The following is a 26,395-nucleotide window of genomic DNA, read 5'->3' as shown; positions in this document are numbered from 1 at the left end:
GGGCACTGGCTGGGGGCGGGGTGGAGAGATACCTCCCTGCATCCGTGAAAGCTGATGCCGCCTTGTGCTGGACAGGAAGGACTGGGGTTCTTCTCCTGCTCCTCCTTCCTCGAGGGCCCCTGACTGGGCCCCCTACCCCCACACGGAGGCCAGCAGAGTGTCAGAGACAGCCCCACAGTAGGCGGCTGTGAGCACCGCTGGCTCCCTGCACTGCCCGGGGCCTCGGACCTGCTCTCGGCCGGTGGTCTCCTGCAGGAGTCGAGGGGCCCCTGGGCCCGTGATCCGAGTGGCTCTCCTTCTGAGACTAGAGAAGCAGGGACCCCAGTGGGAAGGTCAGAGCGACCTTGGGGACACCTCAGTGGGGGGCATCTCCCACACAAACTGTCATCCTAGGCCTGCGAGAATCTCCTGATCCCAGGCAATCTGGTTTGCAGGGCCGGCAAGAGTGAGGGGAGCTGGTTCCCTGCCACCCCACCATCGGGGCCTCTGCACACGCCTAGGGCCATGCCCCACAGCGAGGGCCACTGGCTTTGTCCACCTGGTCGCCCTCAGGTGTGGGCATGGTGCTTACCCTTGAGTTTCAGTCTAAACACAACTCAGACTGTGAAGTGGTTCCTTCTGTCCTCGCTGAGTGTGGCCGGCGGCCAGCTTTCTTGGCTCATCCAGGCTCTCACAGCGCTGGGAGCCAAGCGCCCTGGTCCTGGGAGGGTGGGAACGTCTGCCCGAGGGCCGTGCGCGGCTCGTGCAGCACTCGGTCTGGCCCTGAGGCTCCAGGGGGCTGAGAGAGTCTGGCTAACTGCGGAGCTGAGGATGGCGTTACGCTGCCCAAATGGCCCTGGGCGGAGACGAGGTCCCCCTGCCTTGGGTGAAGTGCTGAGGCCCTCTGAGAGCCTCCTGCAGGGACGGAGCCTCCCCAGCCAGGAACGGAGGGCCCCTGCCCTTTGGGGTTCCCCTTTACCGAGCACCCACTGCACGCTCCCTCCACAGCCGGTGGTGTGTCCGCCTCTCTGCCTCCTTGGGCTCACTGGTGGACGTGGCCGACGCTCCCCAGTCTCCTTGCAAGGCCCTGGCCAAGGACCCCGCGTGCCGCCCGCCCCTGTCACTCTGGAGGCAGCAGGGCGAGGCCAGGTCCACAGGAACCGCCATGGGAGCCCGGGTCTCTGAATGCGTGGGGTGCCATTCCAATCAGAGCCCTGGGGCTGGGGTACTGGCTGCGGAGGAGGGCCGCATGACAGGATTTCTTGTAAGTACAAACATAGGGTATTTAGGAAATGTATGCTTAAAATAAGAAAATAAAACACTTCTGGTATCCTATCACCCAAGTAACTGTTTACATCACATGCGTGTACATATGTGTATGTACGTGTGTATGAGTCTGTGTATGTGTCCAAGGCCCAGCTGCTGGCCCATGACCTGCCTTTTCACTCAGTATGTTGTGAATTTGTTTTCACGTCATTCAATATTTCTCCTCAACATAAATAATGACTGCAAAGTGTCTTTTCATGTGTGACACGTCACACATCTCACTAATCGGCACAAGGCCACGTGGGCTGTTTTCACTTCCTGTGAATGTGAACCATGCAAAGATGGCTTCTGCCAGGGGCTCTCCTCACTCAGGGCTCCTCCGGACGCACTGCGGGGCTGTCTGGGCAGCAGGGACACACCTCCCACCTTGTCTGGCTTCTCTCGTTCCAGGAAGGTCTTGGGGAGCACAGGCCCGAGTTCCGACGGCACTGCCAGCGTCCAGCCCTGCTCCCATCGTCCCCGCGTGAGCGGTGCCTGGTGGGGAGGCGTCAGGAGAGTCCTGTCCCATTTGGGAATGCGCGTGGTTCTCGAGCTGCTGGGTGGTGGCAGGCACTCTCACGTCACCCTCACAGCAGCCTCATGCAGAAACGCAATGATTCTCCACCTCGTCGATGAAGAACACGAGTGACCCGGGTCAGAGCCCGGGTGTCCCGGCTGTGGCACCCACAGATTCCCAAGGATCTGACCCCAGAGCAGGACGCCAGGAGAACTGGCTTCGGGGCCCCGTAGGCAGCCGGCATCAGTGTCCTTGCAAAGCGGGCTCTGAGGGCAATGAGGCTTCTGCTCGTCCAGGCAGGTGGGCCGCAGGCTCGTCCACAGTGGGTGGTCCTCTTCAAGATCACGGCAGGAAATGTGCGCCTCCAAGAGGCAGGACTCGGCTGATGTGCACAGGCAGGGCGTCCAATCACTGAGGCCAGCGTGGCATCTGAGCGGCCCAGAAGCAGTCCACCACGGGCACTGGCCGCTCTGAGCAAGTGATGTGGGTGCAGCCACAGCTCGGCTGTGGGCTCCTCTCGGCATCCCACTGACACTCACCATTGCATCATGACGCTGCTCTTTGCCCGCGCCTGTGCTCCCCAGGGGCCTGGTCCTCCAGCAAGCATTCGACCTCCCTCTGTCATGGAGCCCGGAGGCCCCGCCTCGCCCTCTGAGACGGTATATTTACATGCATGAATGAAAAACACAAGATCAAAAGGGAACCCATCCGGCTGAAATAATAAGAATGCATTTTAATTGTAATGTGGGCTTCTTTCCTGGTTTATTAAATAAGCATTAGAGGCCTGGTACATGAAAATTGATGCACTGGAGGAGGGTCCCCCAGCTCGGCCTGTCCCCGCTCACAGTCCAGGAGCTCTCAGGGGTGGGAAGCGACCCAGCGATCAAGGGAAGGTGATGCCCCATCACACCTCTGCTGCTGCCACTGCCGACAGCACAAGCCTTGGCCGGCCCTGGTTACCTGAGCCTCAGGCGGCTCTGGGCAGCTGGAGGCTGAGGGGACTGGGGGACTCTGGAGGTAGGTGTGCAGCCAAGCTGAGGGTACTGGGCAGCGCCATCTTGTGGTTGTGGGTGCAGCCATCTTTGAGGGTGTGGCAGTCAATTAGCATATCCCCCTTATTGGCTGTGGGTGCCACCATCTTTGTGAAGGTGTGAGTGTCAATTAGCATATTCCCTCTCTATTAGATAGAAGGATACCCAGCAGCAGGCCTAGTAGCTGGTTTCGAAGTGGCAATGAGCAGAAGTGGTGTTCTGTCGATCTCTCACAACGGCAGCGCGACATGGAAGTAACTGTGGCTTAAACCTGCCGCCTCGTCTCGGTGCTGCCGCCTGTGATGCCGTCCTGCCTATTTCACAAGGAAAAGGTTGGAGCCCTCCCAGCCAGAGTTTCATTAGTGAGAGTGAGGACGAACTCCCAGATTCAGAGCTCCTGTCCCAGCCCAGGCCCAGCCCCAGCCGGTTTGGCTCAGTGGATAGTGTCAGCCTGCAGACAGTGGGATTAGAGGGAATATTTACAAACAACTGTGGGCTCCACTCTCATATTCTGGGAGCAAGGACCTCGGGCCTCTGCTGCCACAATTCTTTACAAAATGAAGTGCTCGGAGTAGGCCCCTGAATACAGACTGTTTCAGAATGCACCAGAAAGAGAGTTCATGATCATGCATCTCACTAACCACCTAATGGAAGGTGGGCGACACTAACACAGTAGGACTTCCGCTGACCATCTCCCCTCCGGTCCTCTGTGCACTCCACAGCGGCCATGTCACGGCAGACACAGGTAGTCATTGCTCCTTTGCTAAGATGCGCTGAGGCAGAGTGAGCTCCACCAGAAGCCAGCGCTTCATGCCCTACCCCAGGCTGTCCTCCTCTCCATCCCTGGGACCCGCATGTCCTCTGCATCACCTTACACCCCCACACCACTATCTCTGCCCTCAGCCCCGCTCCTGACTCACGCAGCTCCACAGACCACGGACGCCACTGAACGTGTGGCTTCTTGGACTAAGATGGTACCTGTCCTTCCACCAGCTGCCCATCCTCCCTCCAGCCGCCCCATCCTCGCTCCAGCCGCCCATCCTCCCTCCAGGTCTCTGCCTCCAGTGGTCGCTGTGACTGAGGATGAAAAAGCAGACTGAGCGTTACTGTGCGCGCTAACCATCACCACACACCGTGGCCACAGCTTCTCCTGGTGGTGAGAGCTCTGCTCTGCTCTCTTCGCAGCTATGGAATATGCACCCCGTGCCACCTGCTGTCACCAGGCTGAGCGTGACCTCATTTCTCAGTTGCACACGCCTTGAGTCTTCGGTCCCATATGGAAGCGGATGTAATGCCATATGTCAGTGATACTGCAGTGAGTGTGAGTAATAAACACAGAAGAGGTAAAAATCCGAAGAGGTAAAAACGAGCTGAGTGTTACACCAGCCTATTCTGCTCCAAGGCCACACAGCCACCAGGCCGTGGGCCCTCTGCTCAGCCTCTTTCCTTAGTGCCACTTGGCCTACTTTTTATTATTCATTCGTTTATTTTTAATTTTAATGTATTGATTTTAGAAAAAGACAGGGTGGGGAAGAAAGGAGAGAAACATGGGTTTGCTGTCTTCATCGGTTGATTCTTGTAGGTGCCCCCGTTTTCTCCCTCCTCCACCCCAGCCCTGGGCATCCTCTGTGCTGGCGTCCATTGTGCTCAGGCCCCCAACCGGCCTTCCTGTGCTGGGCATCCCAGTGTGGTCCAGCGCCTCCTCCTTCCTGGTCAGCACCTGTCCCTCCCGCTGCCTCATCCCTGACCGCATCGTGTCCCTTTGCTGCTCTGGTCTTTGGTGGACGGTCTCCACTTTTCTTCCTTTTTTGTTTCCTGGGTCCTCTAGACTGTTTGCACATTTAGAAAGGATTTCCATCTTCCCATGCGCCCGTTCTCTCCTCTGTACCAACTGCTACAAGCGTGTTTCCGGTGACCCGCCACGGGCCTGCAGCTCACCATGGCAACCGCAGGGCCAAGGCTGGGCAAGACGCCACCGTCTCAGCTTCCCCTTCTTGGTGGAGAAAAGGCTGGAAGGAGCAGAACCTCCTGCCCTGGGATAAAGGCAGGAGGTTCCAGACCCCTGTCCTGGGTCCAGATGGGGAGACAGCTGGACCTCAGGTGTCGAGAACCCAGCCAGCTGCAGGCAGCCGAGGGAGTTCGGTGACAGAGGTTCTGGCTCAGCAGGCCATCGTACGAGGTGAAATAACACCTCACCAGGATGACGAGGACGCTGGTCCTAGAGAGTCTGGGCAAAGGGCTCCAGTCCTGGCTAAGGAGCCCCAACTGTGCTCCGTGCTGCCCCCCCTTTTCCTCCCTGAAAAGCTGGGCCCCAAAGCCTGAGCCTTGGCTGGGCCCGCGTTGCATGTCCCCCTGGAACCTGGGCAGGGGCAGGGGTCTGTGCCCTGAGCTGTGCCCCTTCTCTCTGGGCCCGGCTCTGCCACGGCCCGCCCTTTGCCATGGGGCCGTGAAGGCAGCCGGAGCTCCGGGACCAGCCTTCTTGCAGCCCCAAGGCTGGCGGGCTGTGACTGCAGAGCCTTATACCAGGTGGCACTGTGGTGCTCCCAGCAATGCCAGCCTCCTGCAGCCAGCTCTGTGCCGCTCGAGGCAGCGGGCATGCGTGGTGGGTGCTGCCGAGGGAGGGCAGTCTGCACGGTGAGGACAAGGGGAGGCGGAGGCTCCCCACCAGGTCTCCCCTCCGCCCAGCACCTTCCCCAGCCCTTCATGGCTCCTGGTGCCTTCCCGGCTTTATTTCCTACGTGGCCCCTCTCTGCACCTGCTCCCGGAGTGCCTCCCAGGACCCCACGGGAGCCTCCTCCCCAGAGAGGGCGGAAGGACAAGTGGACAGAAGACATCTTGGTCCAGGGCGTGTGGAGCTGCTGGAGTCTGAGAATCTGCCTCCCTCCCGGCTCAGCCCTGACTCTGAGCCTCAGTTTCCCTTCCTGTGAAGTGGGTGGGAAACGGTGTCAGCCCCACAGCCTGTGAGGAGGGGAGGGGGCTCCAGGCTGCGTGTGCTATAAGGTGACCGCAGGCTGTCCCCACCCAGAGCACTGGAGAGGGAGGTGGGGAGCAATCAGGCTCAGGCGGAGCGTCAGCCGCTGTTTCTGGACAGAGAAGTGGGGAGCAATCAGTTTCTATCAGAAAAGTGAGGGCCCCCAGGTGTGCGGGGACAGAAGGTCAGGACTGGCATGGCCGCAGGGTGGCCACGTGGCTGCAAAGGCCAGAGTGTGTCAGAGGGAGAGGACGTTTCTGGGGATCAGCTTCCTCGTCAGGAGAGTGGGTGCCCTCAGGGCTGCCAGGAGACAAAATGAGATAAGGAGACGCCAGAGTCCTTTGACCAGGAAATTCCTGCCATGGGGGGAGGCTCTCGGGCTGTCCTGCATCAGTCTGGGGCTGGGTGAGACGAGGGGCTGCAGGGACCTGTCCCCACAGCAGCTGGACCCTGGGGGCAGGGGGCCCAGCGGAGGGGTCAGAGGAAGGTCAGTGATGGGAAGGCAGGGACCAGCTCTTCAGACCAATGAGGAAGGGCTGAGCTGGAGGCTGAGTGAGTCCCACAGCTCTGGGGGTGCCGTCACTGGGAGGGGCCCACACCCCAAACTCACCAACCAGCTTCACAGACAGAAGAGACCAGCTCCTTCTCCACTGACGCCGACTCAGTTCTCAGAACTGGGCACAGACTGTTCTTTTGTGTGCGTATATGTTTGTACTTCTATATTTGTGGGTGTATATTTTATACTTCTATGATATATTTGTGGGTATATATATTTATACTTATATATTTGTGGGTGTATATATTTATACTTACATATTTGTGGGTATATATATTTGTGGGTGTATATTTTATACTTCTATGATATATTTGTGGGTGTATATGTTTATACTTATATATTTTTGAGTGTATATGTATTTATGGGTGTGTGTATATATATATATATATTTGTGGGTGTATATATTTATACTTATATATCTGTGACTGTATATGTATTTGTGGCTTTATATATATATATATACATATATATATATATTTGTGGGTGTATATATTTATACGTCTGTATTTGTGGGTGTATATACTAGTATATTTGTGGGTCTATATACTTATATACATATATATTTGTGGGTGCACTTTTGAATGTCTATATTATGCCTCAAATAAATGTGGGTCTAACATGATTGATAAATACAAAGTCATTTAAAATCCCACAGACCTGGGGGTAATTGTTCATCCCTATGTTTTCTCAGGAAGTTACTAAAACGGTAACTACTGCCAGGTTGTGGATCTTGAAGTCTCTGAGGGTTAAAAAGAGATCCTTTTACCCAAAAGGCTGGGAGTGGTTGGGCTGGACGCCAGGCTCCTGACAGGAAGGGCGGGCTTGCGGGCTCCGCAGGTCTGGCCTGGGTCTCAGCCGCAGGTCGGTGGCCTGGCTCGGAGGAGTGACGCAAAGCAGGCCAGACGGACCCATGTGCCGGCGGCCGGTGCAGTCACCCATCCAACAACTTAGCGAAGAAAGGGCCATCGGGGGAAACCGAGGCACGGCCAGGTGGAGAGGGGCTCCCAGGCGCACACACCGGGCAGGGGCAGACTGGAGATCCGGACCCAGAGTCCTGCTTGTGGCCTTCCTGCGGGGCGACTTCCCAGAGGCCCTGGAGGAGGTCAGCGGACCCTGGCGCGGCTTCCGGTCCCCGCGGCCCCTCCGGAAGTAGCAGGTGGCGGCTTCTCTCCGCCAGGCATGGCCCTGGGAGTTCCCGCGCAGCCGGAAAACAGTTCCTTCGCTCACCGCCTTCGCTGCGTGAAAAACCGGGTCCGCCCTGTGCCTGCGCCGGAGTCTGCTCAGCAGCATCTACAGCACAGCGTGTCCCCGCGAGCAAGTGTGTGGGGGCAAAGAACCTGGGTACGGCCCCCTCCCCGGGGTGATTCTCCCAGAAGAACCTGCCTGACCCCTTTTAGGGCTCCGTCCAACCCACCAGGAGCAGGACTCCTGGCAGGGGACAGAGGCCCTGGCGGGTCAGAGCTCTGCGCGTTCTCCAACTGGGGAGTGTGTGTGTGTGGGAGGGGGGGGGGGGTCAAAAGACAGAACAACCCGCTGGGGCGGTGGGTTGTGAGGGGCTGTGGGGGCTGTGGGGGGCTGTGAGGGCTGTGAGGGCTGTGGGGGGCTGTGAGGGCCTGTGAGGGGCTGTGGAGGCTGTGGGGGCTGTGAGGGCTTTGAGGGGCTGTGAGGGCTGTGGGGGTTGTGAGGGCTGTGGGGGGCTGTGGGGGGCTGTGAGGGCTGTGGGGGTTGTGAGGGCTGTGGGGGGCTGTGGGGGGCTGTGAGGGCTGTGGGGGTTGTGAGGGGCTGTGGGGGTTGTGAGGGGCTGTGGGGGTTGTGAGGGGCTGTGAGGGCTGTGGGGGTTGTGAGGGCTGTGGGGGTTGTGAGGGGCTGTGAAGGCTTGTGAGTGCCTGTGAGTGCCTGTTGGGGGATGTGGGGGGCTGTGAGGGGCTTTGAGGAGCTGTGGGGGGCTATGAGGGGCTGTGAGGGCTGTGAGGGCCTGAGGGGCTGTGAGGTGCTGTGGGAGCTGTGAGGGGCTGTGAGGGGCTGATGGGCTATGAGAGGCTGTGAGGGCTGTGAGGGGCTGAGGGGCTGTGAGGTGCTGTGGGAGCTGTGAGGGGCTGTGAGGGGCTGATGGGCTATGAGAGGCTGTGAGGGCTGTGAGGGGCTGTGAGGGGCTGTGAGGGGCTGTGAGGGGCTGTGAGGAGCTGTGAGGGCCTGTGAGGGGCTGTGAGGGCCTGAGGGGCTGTGAGGGGCTGTGAGGGCTTGTGAGGGGCTGTGAGTGCCTGTTGGGGGATGTGGGGGGGCTATGAGGGGCTGTGAGGGCTGTAAGGGGCTGTGTGGAGCTGTGGGGGGCTGTGAGGGGCTGTGGGGGGCTGTCGGGTTTGTGAGGGCTATTAGGGGCTATGGGGGGTTTGGGGGGCTGTGAGGGCCTATGAGGGCCTGTGAGGGGCTATGAGGGGTTGTGAGGGCTTGTGAGTGCCTGTGAGTGCCTGTGGGGGGCTGTGAGGGGCTGTGGGGGCTGTGAGGGGCTGTGGGGGGCTGTGAGGGCTTGTGAGTGCCTGTGAGTGCCTGTGGGGGGCTTTGGGGGCTGTGATTGGCTGTGAGGGGCTGTGGGGGGCTGTGAGAGGCTGAGAGGGGCTGTGAGAGGATGTGAGGGGCTGTGAGGGGCTGTGGGGGGCTGTGAGAGGCTGAGAGGGGCTGTGAGAGGATGTGAGGGGCTGTGAGGGGCTGTGAGGGTTTGTGAGTGCCTGTGAGTGCCCGCGGGGGGCTTTGGGGGCTGTGAGGTGCTGTGAGGGCTGTGAGGTCCTGTGAGGGGCTGTGAGGGGCTGTGAGGGCTGTGGGGGGGGGCTGTGAGGGCTGTGAGGGGCTGTGAGGGCTGTGGGGGCTGTGAGGGGCTGTGAGGGGCTTTGAGGGGCTGTAAGGGGCTGTAAGGGGCTGTGAGGGCCTGAGGGGCTGTGAGGAGCTGTGGGGCCTGTGAGGGGCTTTGGGAGGCTGTGTGGGGCTGTGAGGGGCTGTGAGGGCCTGAGGGACTGTGAGGGGCTGTGGGGGCTGTGAGGGGCTGTGAGGGGCTGTGACGGGCTGTGAGGGCCTTTGAGGGGCTGTGAGGGCTGTGAGGGGCTGTGGGGGTCTGTGGGGGGATGTGAGGGGCTGTGAGGGCCTTTGAGGGGCTGTGAGGGCTGTGAGGGGCTGTGAGAGGCTGTGAGGGGTTGTGGGGGGCTTTGGGGACTGTGAGGGGCTGTGGGGGCTTTAGGGGCTGTGAGGGGCTGTGGTGGGCCGTGGGGGCTGTGAAGGGCTGTTGCGGCTGCGGGTCGCTCAGGAGGATTTGGGGGGCTGTGAGCGGCATTTGGGCCTGTGTTGGGTGTGAGGGGCTGTGAGGTTGGTGGGAAGGGTTTCCAGAGGGTGGGCCGAGATGGCATGGTCCAGGCCGGAGAGGTAAAGACAGTGCTGTGCCTGCTGCTTTCTGAAGTTGAGAAACACCCAGCTCACCACTCTGCCTGCTCCGTTCAGAAGGTGGAGCTGGTCAGGTCAGTCTCCAGTCTGGTCATCCTCACGTCTGTGGTCAGCGCCGAGGGAGGCTGGTGGTGGCTGCAGCCCAACGTGGAAGGCTTTGCTCTTCCTCAGGTGAAAGTGGGGCCCCGGGAACGGTGACAAGGAAATGGGAGCTCTCCCTGGTGGATGAGGAGTTCTCTGCCACCACTGTGTCCCCTGGGGAGCAGGTTTGCCTCCCTCCCAGGCTGAACCCCTAGGAGTCCCCTCACCCCACGCTGGGGACCCTCAGCTCGTCCCCCTCCTTCACTGGCAGGCCCAGGCTGCCCGTTCCCTGCCCCTCCTCCCTGACCTGCAGGGCTGTTGCTGCCCACCCTCCAGGGGGCCTTTCTGTACCCCCTCCCCCAGTCTCCACAGAAGCCCTCTCACTTCTGCCCCCCTTCCTGCCTGGGCCCCCCTGTGGCCCTGCTGTCTGTTCAGGCCACAGGACTGTCTCTGTGCTCCCCAGGGGTTAGAAACCATCTCCCCTTGGGCCTGTTCCTCGTGTTCACTTGACCTGGATGTCACCTCTGCATCCCGGTCCCTGCAGGACTGCTGGGTGTCCTCCCCACCCGACTCTGGCGCCTGGCCACCAGCCCCTGTGGTGGCACACGCGGTTCAGCAGCCGCCCTCGCCTCTGCCCCAGGACGTGGTCCAAGGTGCGCACAGTCACTGAGCCCTGTCTCTGCCCCTTAGCTGACCTCCAGCCCCTGGTCTGCGGGGCGGTCTGTGTTCTCCCGCGCCCACCCGCTCCCTCACCCCTGGACATGGGGCAGGCGGGGCTGTCCCAGGCAGCCAATTGGACCCCAGACAGGGTGTGTCCAGCGCCCAGAGAGGGAGGGCCAGGTGGACCCTGCTGAACTGTCCCCGCAGGCTGAGCCCAGTCCCAGGCAGACAGAGACGCAGACGCTGCCATGACTGTCCCCCATCGCACCCGGCCAGGCCTCTTTTGGTTCTGGGTCCTCCTCCTCCTTCCAGATGAGGCGCTGCTCCTGGGAGCAGGGGCACCAAACAGGAGCCATAGGCCCACCCGCTGAGCACCCTATGGGGTCCCCGCTCTCCCCTCTCCTTCCTCCAAGAGGGTCTGTCAGGGGACTCGCTCCCGGGGCAGCCACACCTCCTTAATCGACAGCCACCCTCGGTTCTGTCTCAAACAGACTCAACAACCGGGGGTCTGACTGGGCGCCTGCCCACTGCTCCCGCCTGCCTTTGCAGTCTCCCAGGAGAGAGCGAGCTTCCGGGTTGGAACCTTCGCCTCCAGCTATGAGTGGGCTATTTCTGTGGACTGGATTCGCTCACACAGTGATCAGTGAGACAGTAAAGATGGCAGCAATGCTGGCAGCTCCCAGTGAGCACACTGCCCGGCCCTCCGGCTCTGAGCCCAGGGCAGCTGTGCGGGCAGGCTGGGTCCAGAACTTGACTCCTCTGAGGCAGGGGATCCTTCCTCTCTTGGGGACAGCAGGACACAGAGCAGACCAGGGTCTTCCCCGAGGCCCCCGGGATTCCCGGTCGGGCCTGGCTGATAGCAAAGCCCACGGTGCCCTGCCTCTGTAGCCTGGGGCTCTGGGAGAGGGAAGGGGGAGGGGAGGATGGCCTGCAACAGGAAACCCGAAAGGGCAGCACATGAGGGTTTATAAGGACACTTTCACCGTGAAAAGACCCTGGGCAAGTTTCAAAAGAGGAGGGGGACGCTTGGCCATTCGCAGCTGACACTGAGCGCTCACGCTGCCAGCACGATGCAGACGCGGCGCTCTGCCGGAGTCTCCCGGTCCCAGATGAAGAAAGCAAGGTGGGGAAGGGGCAATGCGGTGTGAGAACAGTGAGCTTTGCTCTGGCCCCAGTGGCTCAGTTGGTTGAGCGTGTCCTGTGCACCCAGAGGTTGCTGGTTCGATTCCGGTCAGGGCACTTGCCTGGGTTGTGGGTTCAATCCCCAGGAGGGGCGTGAAGGGGCAGCCCATGGGTGTTTCTCTCTCATCAATGTGTCAGCCTCTGCTTCTCCCTTACTCTCTCTCTAAGGAAATCAATGGAAACGTATTTAAACACAAATAGCAGTGTGCTTTGCCTCTGTGGAGCCCTTGTAGGTTGGTAAGTACAGCGGGCCCTGCCCCAACTCCAGTCAGGGTCCGGTCACCGGTGCCAGCAGAGGAAGCTGGGGGCACTCAGACCTTGGTGCCCTCACCCACCAACTCGCTTCTCCCGTCTCCTCACCCTCACAAAGGCAGCAGTGAAGCCACTATGTAGGGCAAGCATGTCAAACTCACATGCGTCCCACTGGCTGAGTTTGACATGCTTGGTGGGCTTACTCTGAGTGTGGCTTCAGGTAACACACCGTCGGTGTGAGCTCTGGCTGTGCCTCCCAACCTATGTGCCTGCACAAACCTGAGAACGTGACCTTACTTGGGATCAGTGAAGGGGAAGTCGTACAGAATTAAGTATGGCAGAATTAAGTGCCCCTAAAACAAGGAAGGTTGGACACACATGGAGAGGCCATGTGAAGACCGAGGCTGAGAAAGGAGTGATGTATCTACAAACCATGGGACACCACCGCCAGAAGCTGGAAGAGGCTGTGACGGTCCCTCTTGGAGCCGCAAAAGTAATCAGCCCTGCTGATGCCTCGATTGCTCCCTTCCAGCCTCCAGAACAGAGACAGGAAATCCTGTAACTTTAAGCCTCTCCGCTTTTGGCACTGTGTTGTGCAGCCTAGGAAACACAAACACCAGCACACAGTAGGACCTCAGTATATGTTAGATGTGGTCATTTTTTAAGTCAGAAAGATATAAACGTCTGGGAAACCCGACCGCCGGAATGGAAAGCAGAAAGAAGCGCTCAGGACACACACCTCAGGAAGGGAGAGAGATGAAAAGAAGGGCTGGGCATTGCCCCCGGAGTCGCTGGCCACTGGCTGCTGACTCTGCAGCCACTCAGCTTTGGCACTTGGAGACCCACATGTCCCAGGGGGCTGAAGGAGACAGGAGGGTTATGGCGGAAACCGACATTTCCAAGTCCTGGAACCAGGGACAGCCGTGGGGTGGGGGTGGAGGCAGCCCGGGCCAGGCCATGCCTTCCAAGTCTGGGGGGGGGGGGGGGGGCTGCTGCCACAGTGTCACATCCACCCTGTACCTCCCCTGGAGCACCTGGGTCGCCTGGATCCAGAGGCCAAAAGCTCATCTTTGGAATGAGAGGGTGTGACACGCGTTAGCGGGAGTCAGGTTTTATGCCTGAGGCAGAGGGAATGCTAACAGGCACTGGAGCAGAGAGACTAAAACTGCCTGTTAGAGGCTGCCATCAGCAATCTACAGCAGGCGGTTCTGCGGGGGAGGCTAACCTGTAACTTTACAGTCTCTCTCCGCCCCCCCACACCCACACCCACACTCAGATGTACAGATGTAGCTCCCATTAGGTTCCATATCTCACCGTTATGTTCTCCTCGGAGGGGAGCTCCACAGACTGACAGTCCTTTGCGCGGACCTGCTGTCTCACATGTGCCTCCTACTCAGCCCACAAAACAGGCAAAAACCTGGAGCTGCTTGCTAACAGGGCGGTGCGGCATGTGCGGTCAGAGCTCAGCAAATAATTAATAGTAATGAAAATTGACGTTGTAAAAATTGAAGTGAGAGGGGCTGATGGCAAGGAATTGGTTTGGTTGTCAAACCTCAGGCCTAAAGGGAAACAGATTGCTTTGGAGAATCTTTTAATTAATTTCAGAGTTTTCCCGCATCTTCCCCACCCAGACAGCCAAGCCCTTTTCTGGGCATGAGAGTGCTCTTTAGAGAGAGGAAAGGCGGAGGGGAAGAGGCATTGTGTCAGGGACCATACCATCCTACCGGCTCCCATCCTGGTGGCCTCCAAATCCCCCCGCCCCGCCCCCAGGGCAGGAAGCTCAAAGTGGGGTGACTGTGCATTTACCTTTACTACCCATGTGTAACCAGGTCTACTTCATCCGTTGCTAAAATAAAAATGGATCTCTACTGTCTGACCAAGTTCAGCCATGAGCTGCAGCATTAACTTGTATTCTAACAAGATTAAAATATATTTGTCCTGGGGATTAGCATACTCAAGGCCCCCTTTGCCTTTTTAGCAGTCGCAGGACACTTTGATCTGCCTTCCGTGGCCGGAGCGGCAAGGCCAGCTCTCCGACTGCCAAGTGTGAAATCGGCCTGATGTCACCCCTTTCTTCCTGATCGGCTGCTCTCACCAGTTTAATTATATTTCCGCCACAAAGCCCTGCGTCTCCTCGCGCATTCAGGTCTGACTAGGAAGCATTTTTTTTTTTTTTTTAAAAGGTGTGATTGAAAGGCCCCTGTGGGAGGAAGGAGGGGCCGAAAATCCATCTGTGCAAAGCCATTGACCCCACTTGGCTTGTCCCTCACAGATGTTCTTACCTGCGGGAAAGCGTGTGTCCAACCTCGACCGGCTCTGTGCTGTGCCCGCACGGAGACCGTGGTCATGCAGAGCGATGTTCTGGGCTCTTTGGCTCGTGACTCCAGGAGTTTGTATTAAGTTCATTCCTTTCGGGCCCAGCAATCCACAGGGTGGCTCCTGTCCCCCCTTTCTGAGTCTCCAATCGCCCACTTTGAGGCATCACACAATGGGTCCCAATAAATTCCTAGGACCCGCTCAGCACCAGGAGGAAATGTGTCTGGCCAGCCTTTGATTGCCTCAAAAACTCAGAATTGGATTCTTCACCCAGACCTGCCAGTCTGCTCTCCAGCCCTTCAGAGCCCCTCCCCCACCCCTGAACTGTTCAGAAAGGCCTGCCTCCCCGAGAAATGGGCCTGGAGTCCGCCCAGGGTGACATTTGCTAGCGTGCCTCGCCTCCAGGGCCACCAGAACCTCCTTCTGACGGCTCAGGGGCTGGGGACAGAAGGGAAGAAGGAGGGGGAACCCGACTCAGAGTCACAGGGTCCTGAGCTGCCCTGCATGGCACCCTCGAGGGCACCGTGTTCAGGAGTGGAAATGGGCTGCCTGCAGGGGGGCTGGGCTTGGACCTTCTGCCAGGCCCCGGCCCAGGCTCCGTCTGCACCTGCTGAGTGCCTCAGACGCCTGGGTTTTCCCAGGGGCTCTGGGGAGCTGGAGTGTTACTTCCGCTTTCAGGCTGGGCGGAAGAGAAATGCGATGGGCTTCCGGCATCGGAGCAGGTGGAGGAGCCCCACTGGCAGAGGACCAGGAGGCCTGAGTTGGTGGCCACTTTCGCCCTATGGGGGGAAATGAAGAGACAGCCTATTCAGTCTTTTAAAAGGTCTCCACATTTAGGGCCATTTTAATTTTGAATCATAACTCCTATTAAATGGGAGGTTAGCCACACATTGCTTCTTAAATTGCATGATAGAATTATAAAATTATCTCCACATAATTAATTCAGGATTATGTTTCATTCTTGTTAGCATGTAATCAAAGCCTGTTATGTGTTTAGCTATAGGGACAGCAATTAATTTAAAAGCGTTACTTACACCCTCTGCTATTGAGACAAAACGCGCTCAGGCATCAGCAGGCCGCCCACTCGCTCAGGTGGAGGAGCTGCGGGAGGCGGGCAGCGGGCGGCAGTGCAGGGGGGACCGGTGCCTGGGCTCCCAGCCGCCCTGTCCGGCCGGTGACCTTTCCTGGGCTTTGAGTCAAAGGTGTGTGGTGGCCATGGGACTCGGGCATCATGCAGGGACAATCCATTGTGAGAAAATGGAGTGCAGTCAAGTCATCGGGCTTCTGGGAAACACAGGCACTGCGCCTCCACATGTGGTCAGGACGGGGACCCCGATACTAAGCTGTGTGCTCACGTCCCACTGAGATAAAGTTCACACTCCGTGTTTCCAAAAGGGGCGGGTGCGTTTCGGGAAAGGGCTAGAGTCTTGACCTTTGACTGGCCCTATGGTCTCCCGTTCTCCCTCAACGCCCACCACCATCCACTTTCAGGAACCACGTGGGTGATGTCTATTTACTCATGATTCTCTCCCTCCTCCCTTTCCTTAGCTCCACAGACAGAGGAAGATGTGGGCACCCTTCCAGCCATGGGGCTGGGCAGTGGGGCAGCCTGAGCTCCACCAGGTTTCATTTTGGGGGCGATAGTGCACCTTCCCACTGTGGGGCCCACCCATCAAACAGCACAGCAAACCCTCCTGGGAGGCCCAGAGTGGGGTGATTGGGCTGGGGGGGACACGCAGACGGCCTGGTACAGAAGTCTGTGCTCCCCACTTCCTGGGGACTGAGTGACGCTTTGTGAGTGTGTGAGCGATGCGTTATGAAAAGTATCTGGGAGGTGGACCTGGGCCTCTGGGGGGAGCTGCAGGCTCTGGTCTTCTCCTGACACGGGGGTTTGGAGCAGCTGAGCCATCATGCAAGCCAGGGATGAGAGCTTCCGGTTTCCATCCAGATGTTCTCATGGAAAGGCATAATCAGAGAGTCCACGGAACAGCCTGCGTGCTGTGGAAATGTCTGCGGGGCCCATTGCCTGCGGCCCCACAGGTCAGGGAGGGCCTGGGCGGGGAGGGGGGGGGCGGGCTGTGCGAGGGCCCAGTGGCTGCCGCGTCTCCCACTGCCTGCACCAGAGGAGTGCCCGCTCATTGGCAGGATTCAGGTTCTGCTGAGGGGCGTGGGAAACTATCCAAACCTCGCCACAGAGTTTTGGCCCAAAGGGCACATCAGATGCAACGTGCCCTGGCCACGAGGTGACGTCCCTGAACTGGCGAAGGTGGAGGGAAGCAAGAGGCCAGTCTGCTGCCAGGAGGGGCTGCGCTTCCCGAGTGCCTGGGCAGCGGGAGCCTGTGATCGCCCATCTAAAGAGGAGAGAAAGCAACCACGTCAGCGGAGGGGCAGGGGCGGGAGAAGGAGGGGGCGCGGCTGGGGGGGGCGGGGGCAGGGGCGGGGGGAGGGGCAGGGATGGGGAAGGAGGGGGCAAGGACTGGGGGAGGAGCGGGCAGAGGAGGGGAGAGTCTGGGGGAGGGAGCAGGGACTGGGGGAGGAGGGGGCAGGGGTGGAGGGAGGAGGGGGCAGGGGCGGGGAGAGGAGGGGAGAGGCTGGGGGAGGGGGCAGGGACTGGGGGAGGAGGGGGCAGGGACTGGGGGAGGAGAGGGCAGAGGCGGAGGGAAGGGGCAGCCCCCAGCGCAGAGCCTGACAGTCCCCTCGCAGACAAAGGACTTGGCGGGAGCCAGAGCCCCGAACGCGCCATTGAAAGGCTCTGGGCGGCCCTTCGCGGGCGGCGCGCTCCGGCCGCAGCCAAGTTTGCTAGCTCGACAGATGGGGACGCGCGGCCGCCCGGCTTTCCAGACGCTGGGGGCTCGGCTCGCAGGGTGGGAGCCGGCTTAGCCGACATGGTGCCGGGCTCCTTGGCCGCAGTGAGGACCCGGGTTGTGCCAGGGGCCCTTGCGGGCCTGCTGCCCGCGCTTCCACCGGCCCCTCCGGGAGGAGGCCGCGCTGTGGCCGGGTCCCGTCCCTCCCGGGCGCCCCAGACTGGAGCGGGGCTGCTGGGCTCGCCTTGCGGGCCGGGGCGGCCGCCGGGCGCTCTTTGTTCCCGCTCCGCACAGCGCGGGCCCAGCCCAGAAAGGGGCGGGACAGCCGGGGGCGGCCGGCTCTGCGCCCAGGTCCCCCCAGCCCAGAAAATCGGGTCTGGCGTCCCTCGGGGACAAGGAGGCCTAGGGGCCTGGGGACCTCCTTCCTGGCACGACCTGACGGGAGGGGGGGGGGCGAAGGACAGAAGTCTGACACCTGCTCCCTGAGACTGTGGGGTCCTTCAGCCCCCTCCCATCGTGGGGCCCCCCAAATGCCTCTGTGGGAGCTGGGCTCCCCCTCTCCCCCAGCGGCCCAGCACGTGGCCAATAACAACAACAACAATAACGCCATCGCCTCAGCCATGGCAGCCCGCGCCCGATGCGCCTGCCGATTAGGAGCCAACTATGAATGTTATCACATCTCAGGCGGTTTCAGGAACGGCCTTTTATTTTCTGGGGGCGGGCGGGCAGTGTGACGAGAATGGAGGATCAGAGAGATCCCAGGGCGGCCAGGCCTGCATCCTGAGGGGTCCCAGCTTCAGCGCGCTGTCCAGGGCCTACCCTCTCCATGCCCCCCTCCCGCCTCCCCTCTCCATGTTCCACCCCCGCCTCCCCTCTCCATGTCCCCCCCAGCCCCGCCTCCCCTCTCCATGTCCCCTCCCGCCTCCCTTCTCCATGTCCCCTCTCTTTCTCCAGTGTCCCCCCCTCCCGCCTCCCCTCTCCATGTCCCCCCCCCCCCCGCCTCCCCTCTCCATGTCCCCCCCAGCCCCGCCTCCCCTCTCCATGTCCCCCCCAGCCCCGCCTCCCCTCTGCATGTCCCCCCCCCGCCTCCCCTCTCCATGTCCCCCCTCCGCCTCCCCTCTCCATGCCCCCCCACCTCCCCTCTCCATGCCCCCCCACCTCCCCTCTCCATGCCCCCGGCCCGCCCCGGCCCGCCTCCTTTGCTCCAGGCCTGGAGGCGGCCTCGCTACGGAGAAGCGCGGACAAGGGGTGCCAGGTCCGCGCGGGAGCGGCCAGCCCGGGTGCAGGGGTGTCGGGTGCGGGTGAGGGGTCAGTCTTCCCGGAGGCCTCGGAGCGGCGGGCCTGGGCGCCGGCCGCTATTCCCCGCAGCGCAGGCTCGCCGCCGGGCTGCAGTGTTCGGCGGAGCCGGGACGGCGCGGGCGGCGCGGAGAGAGCTGCGGGCGAGGCGCGAAGGCGGCGCAGGGAACCGGGGGAGCCGCAGCGGGGCGGCCGCTGGCATTTGCACGCACATAGCCTGGTGTCTGTGCGCCCTGCGCCGGCCACCGTGGCCCAAGGTCCAGGAGCCCCGTGGAGTTTCCCTTTTCGCTCAACAACAACAAAAAGTGCAGAGCTGGTGTCCCGGGGGCTCCCTCCGGTGTCCCTGAAGAAGGGGCAGGCGGGTCCGCCCGGGCGCCGCGCTCCACCTGAGCACCCTCTCACCACTCCCGGCATCGACGGAGGCTCCCAGCACCTCGGGAGGGGGACCCGGCAGGCTTGGATGGCGTCTTCTCCGCCCGACTCCCAGCCTTGCGCCCGGCTCGCCCGGCCACGGAGGGTGGTGGGCACAGCCAGGCCTGGGGTGTGGCTTTGCGCAGAGGAACGCTTAGGAAACCGCCTCTGGCGGGGCACCGATCTGGCGGGAGGGTTGGGCGGAGCCGGACGGTCTGCGGAGAGTCTCCTGCTGCGGCCCCAGTCCGGGTCCAGATCCCAGGCGGCCAGAGGCCCCGGTGGGAAACGCGGGGACCAGGCCTCAGAAAGGAGCCCGCCTTCCAGTAGGCCCCGCGCAGGTCTCCCCTCCTCCGGGAGCGGCTGGCAGGCGCAGCAGAGCTTCTCTGGGAGTTAAGAGCTCAGAGTAAGCTGCTGATTCTTACAAATGTCATAAACAGAACCGAAAGCAGCCGATGGTTTGACACCCCACTTGGAGAGAAAAAGAAAATAAAGAAAAATGTCCCTATGCCACTGTAGACCTGGTATCTGCTTGCATGCCTCTGGGGACAGGGATCTCATTATCTTACAAAACTATCTTGCCCGTAATCCTGTTATGATTTGCAAACAGATTAAAAAACAAAATGATTTTTAATGTTGTTATACTGTCCTTTTATCAGAAAGAGTGCAATAGGAAATGGTTGTGCTGGTGGGCTTTTGTTTTTAATCTGGGAACCCGGAACCGCAAAGGCGGGCTGGGGGAGGAGGGCTACATCCTATTGTCCAAGCTCTGGGCCGCTCCTGGTGCTCCGGGGCCTCCTCACTGAGCCGTGTCTTTGCAAATCCAGGGAGCATCTGGCCCTTCCCCGTGTGGAACAGAAACAGCCTGGAAGATTCCCTTTGGCAGCCCGATCCTCTGAGTGGTCTCTGAGTTCCTTTTACTGGGAGAAGAAAACTTTTTTCCAGCCAAGGAAGTTTGGCAATGGAGCAACTGGTGCTCTGCTCCGGGCACAAGCATGGCCTCCTGGAGGTATGTCCGGGGTGCTTCCTGCTGGCCCAGGGGCCTCGGCAGCTCGGAGGGGCCGGTGCTTTCCCCAATATACTTTGGGATGTTGTTTTCCTCACCCTGTACTTTTGGGGTAAAAGCAATAACAAAAGGTAAAAGCGGAGCCACTCTGCTGAGGAGGAGGAATCCCTGCCCAGGGGGACATTACCCTTTGCTTTCTGGGGTGGTAATCATTCATTCAGGGAAGAGCACCACACTTTGAACACTTCCTCTGGTCAAGAGATGTGCACCTAAGTTACCTGGATATTTTCTGTGCTCACATAGAAAATGTCCAAAGTGTCTTCATAATTTTAAAAAGAGACACCAGCGCCCAGCCATCAGGAGAGGCCCGGAGTCGCCCGGACTCAGAAACACACTGAGGAAATCTAGTCATTCCACCTTGGACAGCCAATATCTTACAATAAATTGGGGTTATTTTTATTTAATTAACTTTCAAGATTTTAAACACACAAAAATGCAGAGGGAATGTTCACAATTTGGATGACCACAGTTGGGAGATAGAAACATTCATTTCTCATAAGATTATAAATATTTGATACTGGAACTGTAAAATGCACATTTTTACAAACTAAAAAAGAAAACAGAAAGAAAACCTTGCTTCCTGTGAAAAAGGCATATCATTTCATTGAGTTTCCTAAGCAGCAGATGGTTATTCACAGGATGTTAAATTACAACGTTTTGTCTTTATAGTTCCTTTTTCAAAAGGCTTACACTACTATGTACAGAGTGAAAGTGTTATCAAAGGAAAATGAAGAGCTTTAAGGCAAAGAGAGAAAGTCGCCTCCGTCCCCAGGCCCGTAAGGCCTGTGTGGTCAGGGCGCCCCGCAGCTTCGGGGACACTGGGACGTGGTTCTTTTCTGTACACTAAACAGAAGACAGTGTGGTGTTACATAGAAAGATAATGTGTTTGTTTATATATATATATGTACGTGGCAAGGATATATTGAATATATTTAATTTACACTGTACCACACCTTCAAAAAATAAAATGTATATTTAAAAACAAAAGACAAAGTGATAAGAAATGGTTATTTACACATGTTCGTTCGTCCTTCCTCTGGATCCCTGAGGACGCAGAGAACCTTTAAAAGTCAAGGTAGCCACGTGTCCCAGAACTGGGGGCTCATACACACCTGTCTGTGTGTGTACACGCCTACATACATATGTACACACCTTGAACACTCTCTGTAGCAGAAGTGGCCACTTATAAAAAAAGGGCACAAAAAAGAAAAAACGCAAGAAAAGGCCACCTCATCAGGAGCCTCCTGCCTGCCTGTCGGTGATGGGCCTCCCTCACTTCCGGGGCCTGACAAGCATCTGAGGGGCTGGAGGGGCAGCAGGAGCCTGAGCTTGGGCTGGAGGAGAGTCATCCCTCTGCTCGAAGCCCTGGTGCTGAGGCGGAGAGTTGGCACTAGCTGTGTCGGAGGGACAGGGGACAGCAACACAAATACAGATTCAGACAAGCACTCCCGGGCCTGGGGCAGGGAGAGAAGGCAGGAGGAGGGATGGAGCGGAGTGTTTTGAGACTGAAAACCACTGTGGGCCCATGCCTAGCACAGGCCTGGCAAGAGGCATGGCCACTCTTCCCCAAAGGGCCTGGCCGAGGCTGGGGCGCGGCCCTCCTGCTGCCCATGGCACGGACCATACAAACAAAGTGGCAGAACTCATAGACCAAGTAGGAGCTATTTATTCGGTTCACAGTCGTGTGAAATGCAGCAATAAAAATCTTTGGACTTCAGCAAGTTGTTTAATTTTTTTCTTTTAAAATAAAAAAGCGTCCCATAAGGAACTTAGGGGATTAAAAAAAAAAGATGAAACCCTAAGCAGCCCCCTTTGCAAAAAAATAAAATCATAAAATTAGCATAATCTCAAACACAAAAATAAAAAAAATATTTCATAGTCAGATATTTTGGATTTTACATCACCTGTAAATTATATACACATAGAATATTGCAGAACCATAGCTAACACACGACCTTTTCACTAGGAATGCTGGTATAATTTTTGTACACTTGCCCTTTTTGATAGCTTTAAATTATTGCATTGTTTCGCGCAGAGACGCAGGGAGAAGAGGCGCTACTCCGGGCGCTACTCGCTGTCGGACTTGCCCTCCTTGGCGGCAGTGGAGTGGTTGTACAGGCCCTGCGCCATCAGGTGCACCGCCAGCGTGTTCTTGTTCCCCGTGGCCTTCTTGATCTTGGCGCGCTTGTTCTGGAACCAGATCTTGATCTGCGACTCGTTGAGGCCCAGCTCCTGGGCCAGGCTCTGGCGCCGCTGCTCTGTCAGGTACCTGTTGGTCTGGAACTCGGCCTTGAGCCTCTGCAGCTGCTCTGCGGTGAAGGCTGTGCGTGGCCGCTTGTCCTCTTTGTTGGGGTTCTTCTTCTTTGGTTTTCGGGACCTGGGGCCTGGGGAGGTGCGGAGGAGAGAATGCTGGTCAGGGGCTGCAGACCTGCCTGCTGGCTCAGAGCAGATCGCTCCACCAGCATGGGAGCTGCGGAGGGAGGCGCCCAAGGTCTCTGGGCTGGACTTTGGGGGGACTGGGCCTGGGCTGGCAACCACCACCAGGTCCCAACCCCGGGAAGAAGACTAGGGGCAGCGAAGCCTAGTGAGGGTGGAGTGGGTGCAGGGCAGACTGCGGGGAGGTCTCCAGGCAGAAGGGAGCGTCCTGGAGGAAAGCAGCCCTACAGCCTGGCGGCCCTGCTAGCCCTTCCCGAGGCTCTGTCCCCTACAGACCGGCAGGCACGGTGCTGGGCCAGAGATGAGGGGAAAGATGGGGGAGGGGCAGAGTAGCAGAAGCTCTGGGGGCTGTGCAGGGGCTCCCACAGGAGCCTCACAGGGGACACCCAGAGGGTGCCAAGGGCTGTGGGTCCTGATCACGGGAGGGCCAGACATCTGCCTCCACCTCCCCCCCCCACACACACACACACACTGGCCCTGCAGGCCCAAGTTTATTGTTTCCTTTAAGGACCGAAGCAGTGTCCTCGGGTGGAAGCAGCCCTGCCAATCCAAGCTCCCCTTCACCCCACCACGTCTCCTTGGTCCCCAAGCACAGGAGGGAGAGCCTGTCTCTGCTGGCTGACCTCAGCTGCCTGCCCTCCTTCTCCCCACCCACTGGAGCCCCCACTGAGGCCTCCCAGGCTAGGACCTTCTCCTCACTTGGGAAATGGTTATAAGCTCCCAGGACCCCACCATCTGCAAAGGCCGAGCAGTGCAGAGGGAAGCATTTTCTGTTTGTTGGTCAAGCTCACTGGGGCCAAGGGAGAAAGGAGGCCATGGAGGCTGCTGGGGTGCGGGGCTCACCCCTGGGCCTCCATCTGTGAAGTGAGTGACAGCTTTGGGGCACTCTCCACCTCGGCCTTTAAGAAGGTGCCTGTGGACCTTGGGCAGCCAGAACTCCAGGTCCCCACCCAGTCCCCAGCCCACCCTGCAGGCTGCACCCCCACCCAGCCCACAGGGACCTGGTGGTGGGGATCCACAGCTCCAGGCTGTGCTGAGCCCAGGGCTGGGGATGGTCTGGGGAGCCAGCGGGCGTGGAGGCTGACCGGCCCAGCTCTCCGGGGAGGTAGACTCGCACAGCCAGCCGTGGGCACCAGAGAGGGGTCGCCTCGCCGGGGCTGCAGGGCTTTTCAAACTCCTGGCCTTTTAGATGATAAAGTACCACACTCCCGCCCTCGCCCCAGGGGCCATCCACACACCAGGGGCACCAGCACCAAGCGCAGGCTGGTGCAGAGGGGGCAGTGGGCCAGGCGGCCGCAGGAGGGGCAGGGGGCTCTATGAGGCCAAAAGGACCAGGTGGTGTGCAAGGGCCTCTGTTTTCAGGGCCAGGTCAGTCTCCACTCCCTCCCCCGCCAGAGGCACACTTACCCCCCAAACTCCTCTGCTGCTGGGGTTCCTGCAGACACAGAACCGCCCCCCCCCCCAACCCACACACACACTAACTAGTTCACTAGTTCAGGGAAAGAAAATCTCCCCAAAAGCAGAATTTTAGTGCCCTTTCTTCCTGGACTTTCTTTCAAAACGAAACACGTAGGAGTCTCGGAAACAGAACCAAATCTCAGCAAGAAAACTCTGCCTCGCTCTTTCCTGAAACCCCGAGGAACGAAGGAGATCTCACGGTTTGTTTGTTGTTTCAGTCGGGAGCCCCAGCGCTGTGGCCGCCGCCAGGCTCCTCGGGGCTGGTTTGGCGGGCTGCTCCCCGCGCACAAAGCCAGCGCGGCTCCTCGCGGCCCCATTGTGAGCCTCTATGTTAATTAAATATTAACAAAGGAGGGCGGCGAGAACAATGGAGCAAATTTCAGATCTAACTGGAGAAATTGGGGTTTCACGAGAGATGGTCAAGCAGCAGCCAGGCAGCGGGGTGAGGCTGTGCCGGGCCTGCGGGAACACGCTCTGCCAGGGCTGGGGCAGGGGGTCCGGCTGGGGACAGACCCGCACTCAGTGCAGCTGGGTCTCACCGGGACTTGGCCTCGGCTTTTTAAAACCCAGACCTGTGAGAGACTCCAGCACCTACACACCCCTCTCCACACCTGCCCCTTCCCTGCGCGGGAGCAGCCGGGAGAAGTTCCCTTTTCTGGGGGCACCGCAGCCCCCTCCTCCAAGCTGTGTGCGAGGTGGCACTGCACCCCCCCGCGGCGGGCACAGGGCCTTGGGGTGAGAGCGGAGCGCTGGCTCCGCTGCCCTCTCCACTCCCGGCCGCCCGCAGCGCCGCGAGAGCGAGGAAAGGGCTGCCGCCGCTCTTCTCTTCCGGGCGCTTCTGGGGTTTCTGGGTCGCAGGAGGAATCTAGGTCCCAGCCACCCCCGTTTCCACCAAATAAACTCCAGCCAGGGGATGGGGGCTAGGGGCTGCGCGGAGAGGCCCCGAAAGGCGAGAGAGAGAGAGAGAGAGAGAGAGAGAGAGAGAGAGAGAGAGAGAGAGAGAGAGAGAGAGAAATCCTGCCGCTCCTGCCGTTCTGAGAAGTCTGTACACCCCGGCCAACTGGCCCTGCGCCCTCGCCTCGCGGCCGCAGCCCGGCCGCACAAAGCGTCGCGGAGAGCGGCTCTGTGCCCTGGGGGGCGGGGGTCCCCGCCCGCCGGCCGGCTCACCTGAAGAAGGCCGGTCGGAGTACCGCGTGCAGTAGACCCAGGCCGGCCAGAGCATGGGCTGCGCGCCCAGCGCGGCGCCCGCCTGCGAGCTGTCCGAGTCTGAGCTCAAGGACAGGTCGCCGCCTCCCAAGCCGCGCGCCTTGAGCGCCCCGTCCAGGGGGCCGCCGGGGTCGCCGCCTTTCTTCGCGTCGCCCTGCAGCGAGAGCGCCTTGGAGCCTCCTTCCCCTTCGCCCGGAGACTCGCTGCCGCCGCCCGGCAGCGGCCCGCCGGCCCCCGGCGTGCAGGGCGCCCTCGGCCGGGGCTCCCGGGCAGACCCCGGCAGCGGGTCCGCGCCGCCCGCGCCGCCGCCTCGGTCCGCGCCGCCTTCGCCGCCGCCTCCAGCGCCCCTTCCTCCGCCCGCGCCGGCACAGCAGGTCCCCGCGTCCTTTCTCCGGCCGAACTCGGGCCGCAGGATGTTGTCGATGAAGAAGTTGGTGATGCGGTGAGGGTGCTGGTGGTTGCCTGGCACCTGCAGGACCGCTGGCAGCGCCAGTGCCCGCCGGCGTCCCGTGTCTGCCTCGCCAGGGCTGCCGCCGCCGCCGCCGCCCGAACCGCCACCCGGGCTGGATTCCGGCTGCCACTGCCCCTCCGCCGCCGCCGCCGCGTCGTTAGGCTTGGAGTCATTCTCCTCCATGCTGTTCAGGACAAATCCCAGATCGTTTCTCCGGGGACCCTCCGATCAGCCCTCTGCCCGCCGGCGGCGCACCAGGGGACCCCCGCGGCCGGCCCGCGCCGCCACCCCGCCGGGTCTTCCAAGGGCGGGCGCAGGGGCCGCGGCCAGGGCTGGGATCCTGCAAGCCGCCGGCCGCGCTCGGAGCGGAGCTGTTCCAATCCGCGAGATGAGTTCGAAAATACCAAGCGTTGCCCGGTGCCCCAAGCCGGGAGATTCAAAAGTCCGGTCCCCTGGCGGCGGGGCGCGCGGGCGCTGGGCAGTCACAACGGTCCTGCAGGGACGCGGGGCGCCTCCGGGCTCCGCGCTCCTCTCCGCGCGCGGCCGCCCCTGCTCCGCCGCTGCCGGCGCTGCCGCCGCAGTGGCCGCCGCGGGCTGGAGCTGCGCGCATGCAGGCAGCGCTCCCGGCGCTTACGCCCACCCGGGCCTGCTCCGGCCGCCGCCGCCGCCCGGCCGCCCTCGAGGGTGCGGGGCGCCGGCGGTCAGCGCGTCCGCCGCTGCCGGCACGCACATGGAGGCCCGCGGGCCCGCGCTGAGCTCGGCCGCCGCCCCGCCGCGGGCCCGGGCGCCCCACCTGCGTGCGGCCGCGCCCCCGCCGAGCCCCGCCGAGCCCCGCGGCCCGAGCCGCATGGGTGAGAAGTGGAGGCTGGGCCGGGCCGGGCCGCGCCGGGATGCCCGCGCTCCCTCGCCGCCTGCGCGCCCTCGTGGCCAAGACCTCCGCGCCGGCTCGGAAATTTCCAGGCCACTTAGCGCGACCTGAGACACTTTCACT

General features: G+C 60.4%; 1 protein-coding gene across 2 annotated transcripts; it reads right to left on the bottom strand.

The window, feature by feature from the left end:
- Positions 1-16,435: 16,435 nt before the first annotated feature.
- Positions 16,436-26,187, bottom strand: EN2 (engrailed homeobox 2). 2 transcript variants are annotated; one of them, XM_045577226.1, is made up of 2 exons: positions 24,915-26,187; positions 16,436-16,630 (listed from the first exon to the last, which is right to left on the bottom strand). In XM_045577226.1, the coding sequence occupies exons 1-2, from the start codon at positions 25,585-25,587 to the stop codon at positions 16,455-16,457; spliced, it is 849 nt and encodes a 282-aa protein (XP_045433182.1). In that variant the 5' UTR covers positions 25,588-26,187; the 3' UTR covers positions 16,436-16,454. The 2 variants fall into 2 exon arrangements, with proteins under 2 accessions (XP_045433182.1, XP_036281726.1); XM_036425833.2 differs by lacking the exon at positions 16,436-16,630 and adding an exon at positions 20,228-22,237 and having other exon boundaries at positions 24,915-26,177.
- Positions 26,188-26,395: the final 208 nt, after the last annotated feature.

Source organism: Pipistrellus kuhlii, unplaced genomic scaffold, assembly GCF_014108245.1.
Source record: "Pipistrellus kuhlii isolate mPipKuh1 unplaced genomic scaffold, mPipKuh1.p scaffold_m20_p_86, whole genome shotgun sequence".
NCBI lineage: Eukaryota > Metazoa > Chordata > Mammalia > Chiroptera > Vespertilionidae > Pipistrellus > Pipistrellus kuhlii.
The sequence above is the reverse complement of the archived record's forward strand: the minus strand, read 5'-3'. Positions and strand labels throughout refer to the sequence as shown.

Coding starts and splice junctions, on each gene's coding strand:
- EN2 (XM_036425833.2), bottom strand. CDS start 25,587: ATGGAGGAGAATGACTCCAAGCCTAACGACGCGGCGGCGGCGGCGGAG. Junction 22,238..24,914: donor CTCCGACCGGCCTTCTTCAG/GTGAGCCGGCCG, acceptor GCACCTCCCCAG/GCCCCAGGTCCCGAAAACCA.